At 44.1% G+C, this 6,730-nt stretch overlaps 1 protein-coding gene and 1 long non-coding RNA gene across 2 annotated transcripts; both read right to left on the reverse strand.

The window, feature by feature from the left end:
• Nucleotides 1-1,041: 1,041 nt before the first annotated feature.
• On the reverse strand, nucleotides 1,042-3,855 carry LOC119282412. Its single transcript, XR_005138735.1, has 6 exons — nucleotides 3,425-3,855; nucleotides 3,203-3,349; nucleotides 3,019-3,110; nucleotides 2,230-2,883; nucleotides 1,490-1,560; nucleotides 1,042-1,371 (listed from the first exon to the last, which is right to left on the reverse strand). It is a non-coding gene; the product is annotated as an uncharacterized LOC119282412 (long non-coding RNA).
• Nucleotides 3,856-4,463: 608 nt separating this feature from the next.
• Nucleotides 4,464-5,346, reverse strand: LOC119282413 (germin-like protein 1-3). Its single transcript, XM_037562648.1, has 2 exons — nucleotides 5,211-5,346; nucleotides 4,464-5,110 (listed from the first exon to the last, which is right to left on the reverse strand). Exons 1-2 carry the CDS (start codon nucleotides 5,344-5,346, stop codon nucleotides 4,581-4,583), a joined length of 666 nt encoding a protein of 221 aa, XP_037418545.1. The 3' UTR covers nucleotides 4,464-4,580.
• Nucleotides 5,347-6,730: the final 1,384 nt, after the last annotated feature.

Consider the following 6,730-nt stretch of genomic DNA (forward strand, 5'->3'; position numbering starts at 1 on the left):
ATAGTCCAAGAAGGACACCTCAGTTTTTTTTGTGAAAGAAACTCTTGTTTTTGCCCAAGAGATACCATGATTAGCAACTTTGTGATTACTATTTTGGTAACAAAGGTAATTTCTTGATTTTATCGACAAAATCACAATGTTCCTAGGAAACAAAAAAGGAAGACTAAATGTAACCATATACCTCATACTTGTGATATCATATATTTTTCTTTAAATAGTTGCAACCCACTACCTATTTTTTCTCTTCACGTAGGCATGCCACATCAGAAAGTCATGCATGCAGTCATATGTTACATTTATTGCATTGATCTATCCATTTGAGCAAATGCCATACTTATTTGGTCACATACTTCGTATATTTAAAAACGAAAATACAAACTGAGAACTCTTGCGTGCGGTTTCTTTTGCACTAGATATACTTATTTTTAGAACATATTTATGCATTTCTCATAACAAGCTTTCCGCAACAAAGGCGTGGAGTCTCTATCTAGTTGTGGCAAAGTCGTGCCTTTTCAAACAGAATGCCTCATTTCACCACGGAACTTTTATTTCTTTTTCTATTATCCAAAAAATGAAAAGACATATCTATTTATTAGTATGATATGTTAACTCAGACACGTATTCATTATGGGTGTGCCAAATCCAAATTTTCTCAACTTTATCAATTTCAGTCAACTTCAATTCATGACATGACAAGGCGGAAGGTGAGCCCGCAGAGGAAGAGGATGTGGGTGAGCGTTGGGTGCGGAGGCTAGAACCGTATAGTGGAGTCGTTCTACGAAGGAAGGAGGAAACAGGCATGCGGACAAAAGGAGGCGGTCTCAGCTGTCAATATAGAAAGAGAAAGTGTGGGTCACCATGATCTGTATGGCAGAATGAAAAATAAGATCTTCCAAGACTGTTCTCAGATCACCTATTCACCAGCGTTGAATGAGCAATGCACCCTGTTGTTCTAAGTTCTAACCCAACTAGATGACTCGTTGCGCCAATGGCGCAAAGGGCGAGAGGGAACCAAGCATTGAAAGCATGAAAGTAAGAATATTTAGAAACCATTCCATGGCAGGTTTATAGGCCAAAAAAGGGAAATCCACATTAAACAACTTTCTATTATTGATTTGTTATCCGAGTAATGCTAGACATGTATTGGTCGATAATACATATAACGGCACACTGATGACACTTTTCATTATTAGCTTCATCTAAATCAAATCTTGATGCATATCAAGAGCAGCAGTACGCATCAAGATAGGTTAACCTGTTCCTTGCTTGGGATTTGCTTCATCCTTCAAACCCAACAAGCCACTGCAAATAACAAAGATCTCTCTTGGTGTTGCTCGTGATCAACAGAAGATGTACCGGGAGTAGTCGCTACTGCCACATCAAAATTAAGAATCAATCAACTATAAAACACCTCTAATCAGTCCAACAATTCTAGCCGATTGAGTTAGAACCACCCAAGGAGAAGAATCTAGCAGCAGGGATTTCTCACCTTGAGATTTTACGGCAGTGCAGAGTGGGTAAAGGCTATGCAACATTGGCCCTTTGCACTACTTCCATTCTCTGAAAAGAATGGCGAATCCAAGATTTAGCTCAAAATACAGGGACTGGCCCATGGCCCTTTCCTATTCGATTTATATATCCAAATGACAAGAAGAAAGGTAAATACCATATTCTTTTCTGTTATATAACTCTATAAATCCAATTTTCATAATTTGGCAAAAAAAATGACCCAACTAAGTATTCTATTGAGTAAACAACCATTCATTGGCAGATTAATCTTTTAGATATCTTAGATAAGCAATAAGATATGGGTCAACAGAAATCAGACGGGTGCCTAGTCGAAGGAGTGAATTAAGCTACACTGGTTGAGGCATCTAATGCTAACTGAATGACCAAACATAGAAGCATAGGCATTTAAAAATGAACACATACAGAGATTAACCAAAGGGAGAAGTGAAATTTCTTGTCATTTGGATATATAAATCGAATAGGAAAGCTAATCACATGAACATTCAGAATCTACAATAGATGACCTGTCCAAAACTTCATAAGAAATCTTGAACTGAATACTAACATACTAAAAAACAAACAGGTCTACCGTAACCTTGTTCAGTTATATATTTATATTTATTAAGTGGCAGTAGAAACTACTAACGGAGTCTAACTGCTGACATTGAACTATGGAGAACATGTGTGTGGGAGGGGATTACGGCAAGGATGAACAATTACCTTTTGGTAGCAATGGCTGCTTGCACATTGCTAATCTTCAAACAAGTATGGTTACTCAGCAAGATCTGCCATAGATTATGCAGCCTTGGGGTTAAGCTAATAAGCAAGCAGGAACAAAGTAACAATGAACCAAAAAGCTGCTTTAGCGAGAATAAGGAGAAAACAGTGTATCTGAACTGGACTTTGCAAATGCAATAGAACAATAATCAGATTAGAAGCAAATACACCTGATGAACTTTGAATATTTTCTCACAGATTTACTCCCCCAGTATCTAAACATATGACTACCATATTTACAAAAGAATCTACATTTGATTAATCCAGTGGTTACATATGGACCTGTATGCATGATAATTTTGTAAGAATCACTATGAGAGAGAACTGGACAATTATATTAGCAAACTGGGTGGCGTATTCAATTGAAATCATGGAAAATATATTATGCTCTCTAAACTACAGCTGAGTACAAACAAGCGACGACCAATGAAGGAAGCAGACGCTGACGGAAATGACAAAACCAAGCCAGGGAAGGATGACAGTTGGATAGATATCTCCTCTCCGCTGCTGCTCATCTCCGTTTATTCAGACGTGGCAACATATGTATATATATTCTATGCACCCAACTCTTAACTCGAGCATTGCCCGCTGCAGAACCTGCGCAAGAAAAGGCTGACAAATGATCTTATTCTTGTTCTGCCTCATGCAACAGTTCTGACCAACCTACAACTCTGTGTGTAAATTCTGAAAAGCAAATATGAGGAATGATGGGGGAAGAAGGTTTCAGCTAACCTGGAGAGGGACACCATGGCACCACCAAATAAGAGAGCTATTTGTACAGCAACACGACTCGGTGTAGGAATTAACCGTCACCCAAACAATATCTGCATAAGAAAAAAAATTAGGAAGCCATCAATTAGAAGGATGAGCTCAATTCACCAGGGGAAGATCAGAAAACGAGCAAGAAAGAGCTCACTTGTGTCGGCCTCTCTGCCATGAACTGGGAGCCATCTTCGACCTCTCCTCTGCGGGTAGCCACCGGGGCAGGAGCTCACCATGATGTGTTCCTCTGCTGCCCTCTCTGCAGCAGCCGCTCCTGCTCGACCCGCGCCCGATCTGGAATCTTCATTGGAGAGGAGGAGTGAGAAGCGAAGGGGAGGAGGGGAGAATCAAAGGTGGGGAGGGGAACGGCTCATACCTATCAACGTGCGCGGCTCCAGAGGGTCACTCACCTCCGCCCCTCGCGTGCGCTGCCGTGGCTCTGTCCAGATCAATTGAAGAAACTTGGTGTCTGCCATCTCCCCAGTCCACAAGGCCCCCAAGTTTCTCCCACATGCACGCGCCTGCCGGGCACTTCCCCTCCATCGGCGTCACTGCCGGTTTGGTCGACGCCCCACAGGCCGCTGCTGCCCTTCCAGCTGCCGCCACGCCCGCCAGACCCCCGTCGGCCGCCAACCCCCGCCTTGACCGCCGTCGCTCTTCCTTTGCCCTCGAGTGGAGCGTCGCCGCCTGCGCGCACCGGCCGGCCTGCACCTAATCCAGAGGGGAGGTGGGTGCGTGGTGGAGTAGTAGAGGGTGGGTGGTGGCGGCTAGGGTTGAGAGGGAGGAGACGGGAGAGAGAGAGAGAGAGGAGAGGGGAGGACCGGAGGAGGCGATGGCGGAGGCGAGAGGAGGGGAGATGGGGCGCTCGGGACTTATCTATCTTCGTGTTGCTACAGTGGCGAATAAAAGGAGACGTGGCTGGTGCCGCTAGTTGGGCGCACTAGCTTATCCTTTATATGTTCAATTCTAACTGTATATATCGCTTTGGGCCGTTAAATCTTCATGAGTAGATAGCCTGTATTTACTATAGGGTACTCTAAAGTTTAGTCCAAAGGATAAAACCAAATAGACTGCCAAAAATTTTCAGCTCCAGTTCAAACACATTTAGAGTTTTTTCGCTTATCAACTCAATGAACTATTGATTTGCTGGTTTAGTTTCTTGAAGGTGCTCATAGGGATAGAATGTGTGAGCATGCGTTCATGGGTGAGTGTACGTCTGTTGTTTATGAGCATGGGATCTGCATTTGTATTGTGTTCCTAAAAAAAACTATTTAGTCAAGCATACTCTATGATTTTCCATGGTACCTACAAAGTTATATTTTGGTCAAACTCTCAGCACAATCATTTCAAAAATAACAATTAATAATCTGGGGTAATACATATATATAAACCAAAATCCTGCATACATATATATCACCAGCAAGCCATGAAGAAAAAGCAACAGTAAATAGCGAAATGAGAAAAATGGGCATAAACGTCATATAGTATACGGTGACGAGCGAATTCAAGTGCTGTGCTCGGAGGTTAATTTGTTAAATTACGCACGGCTCGACCATGCAGTCGTTGACATCGAGCGCCCTGGCCAGCACGTCGGTTGGAACCGGCGGCGAGGCAGTGTACAATGCCTCAGCCAACTTCTGCGTGCCCGGAAGCTGGCTGTTGAAGGCCGATATGGCGGCTGCGGGAGCGCCATTGTTGTTCCTCTGAAAGTGGACGAGGCCGCGTGGGAAGACGAACATTTCCCCTCTGCAGACGGTGCGGGCGAAAAACTTGCCGGAGCTAGTGAAGAAGCCAACGTCGAGGTAGCCCTCGAGGACGAAGAGGAGCTCGCTGGCCCGTGGGTGGGTGTGCGGCGGGTTCACGCCCCACGGTGCGTAGTCAACGCGAGACATGGACACGCCCAGCGTGTTGAGCCCCGGGACCTTGTCTACGTTCGCCGCCGTCACCGCGGAGCCCGACGGGTTGCCGCCCGTGTTGCCAGGGACAGAAAGCACGTCGGAGAAGAAGTCGTTCGCCGTTGTGCTCTCCGGCCTCTTGCACGGGTACCCGTTCAGCCGAAGTGCTGCACACAAGCACGCACGTATGCAAATTTGATCCGTTCATCTTCATTATCCATAGAAGCAAGTATTGGAGAGACAGTGTACATGGACGATCACACTTACGGCCGTCGAGTGATTTGTAGTCGGCGACGCACAGGTCCTGGAGCATGTCGGGGTCGCCGGCGAGCAAGGGTGCGGCGAGGGCCAGGAGCACAGCGTAGGCGGCGTGGAGGACAGCCGGGAGCTGCTTGCTCGCCATTGTCAAGTAGTGCTTGAATACTTCGTCTTCACTGTTGAACTTAGCCGTGAGAGTGGAGATGAGGATCTGTGAGAATGGAAGCATGCAGCGCGCATGCACATATAGTGCCGCGCAGCGTAACGGAGACGCGACCGATGGACGTATGGTGAAATTAGTTGGTCGACGTACGTACGGTTTTAATGTGGCTTCGATCCACGGCAATCTTTTGCATCCAAATTAAGCAAAGCATGTATAACTAAATGCAACCATCGTGTCAGTGTAATGTGAACGTACGGACGATAACATGCATGTGGAGGTTGGACGTACAGTTTGGACATGATAATGCATGCCAAGTTTCTGAGTTGGGACTTGGGAGAAAGGTATATGTCACAGATCAAGGGTTTGTGGAAGAATGGTTACCAATGATTCACTCAGGGGTACCCCACCAGTTAGTGCTAAGGCCTTACCACTCAAGCTGCCCAATGTACCCGTAAGTGGAGTGACTTATGATTGTGGCAATCGCACCATGGCACACATCATCAGTGGGTTTGTTACCAGTGGTGGCTGAAGTTGTTGCCTATCAGTCATAATTTGTTAAATGCTATTTTACTGCAGAGTATACATCGCATCTTGCATTGTAACCATGTTCTGTTGAATCTTCTTTTCTTAAGCATTATGTTGATATAGGCATGTGTCCCCCCGCAAAAAAAAGAAAGATATAGGCATGTGTCCACTTTGATAAAGACGAGAACAAAGAGAAGGCAACAACATAACCAAGAAACCGACTGAGAATAGTGTAATGGGCGACCTAAATTTAATATTCTTTCTTTCTAAGACTTCAATGTATCTCTTTGTCATTATGTTGATAACTTATTTGATCAAAACTTGTTTGCCCCCAGAAGATAAGTATTTCTCTATCCAATTAGCTAACCGCTTCATAAACTTGCCTTTTATGCACTGAAACTTCTCCACTTTCATATTTCCCTCTAGAGAAGATAAGCCAGCCCAAGTACTAATCCGCAAAACTTGGAATCACACTTTGAAGAGGTAAAATGAAAAAAGCTGGATATTGACACTGTATCTGCTACCAAGCAAAACTAAACACATATTCTGAAAGGTTATTAAGTGTTAGTTGCATGCATCCTCATTACTTGTTTTGATCCAATAATAAGAAGGATTTGTTCCTAGAGAGATGGTGAGAAATCACTAGAGCTCGTGTGCAAATCTTAAACTCTTGAAGCGAGTACCTTGCAAAAATATCAAGTAGAAAGAGAGAAGGATAGAGTTATAAATTAATCAATTTAGGAAATCCCTCATGTGAGGGAAAGCAAGTCGAATATTTGGCTATTACAATGCATGAAAAACCTGACAGACGTAACACATTGCATGATCACCAAGATAGTAG

Source organism: Triticum dicoccoides, chromosome 3B, assembly GCF_002162155.2.
Source record: "Triticum dicoccoides isolate Atlit2015 ecotype Zavitan chromosome 3B, WEW_v2.0, whole genome shotgun sequence".
Taxonomy (NCBI): domain Eukaryota; kingdom Viridiplantae; phylum Streptophyta; class Magnoliopsida; order Poales; family Poaceae; genus Triticum; species Triticum dicoccoides.

What these genes read in the sequence shown, in the direction of transcription:
- LOC119282413 (XM_037562648.1), bottom strand. Translation starts at nt 5,346, where the DNA reads ATGGCGAGCAAGCAGCTCCCGGCTGTCCTCCACGCCGCCTACGCTGTG. An exon ending in CTACAAATCACTCGACGGCC is followed by an intron (nt 5,111 to 5,210) that starts GTAAGTGTGATC and finishes GCTTGTGTGCAG; the next exon opens with CACTTCGGCTGAACGGGTAC.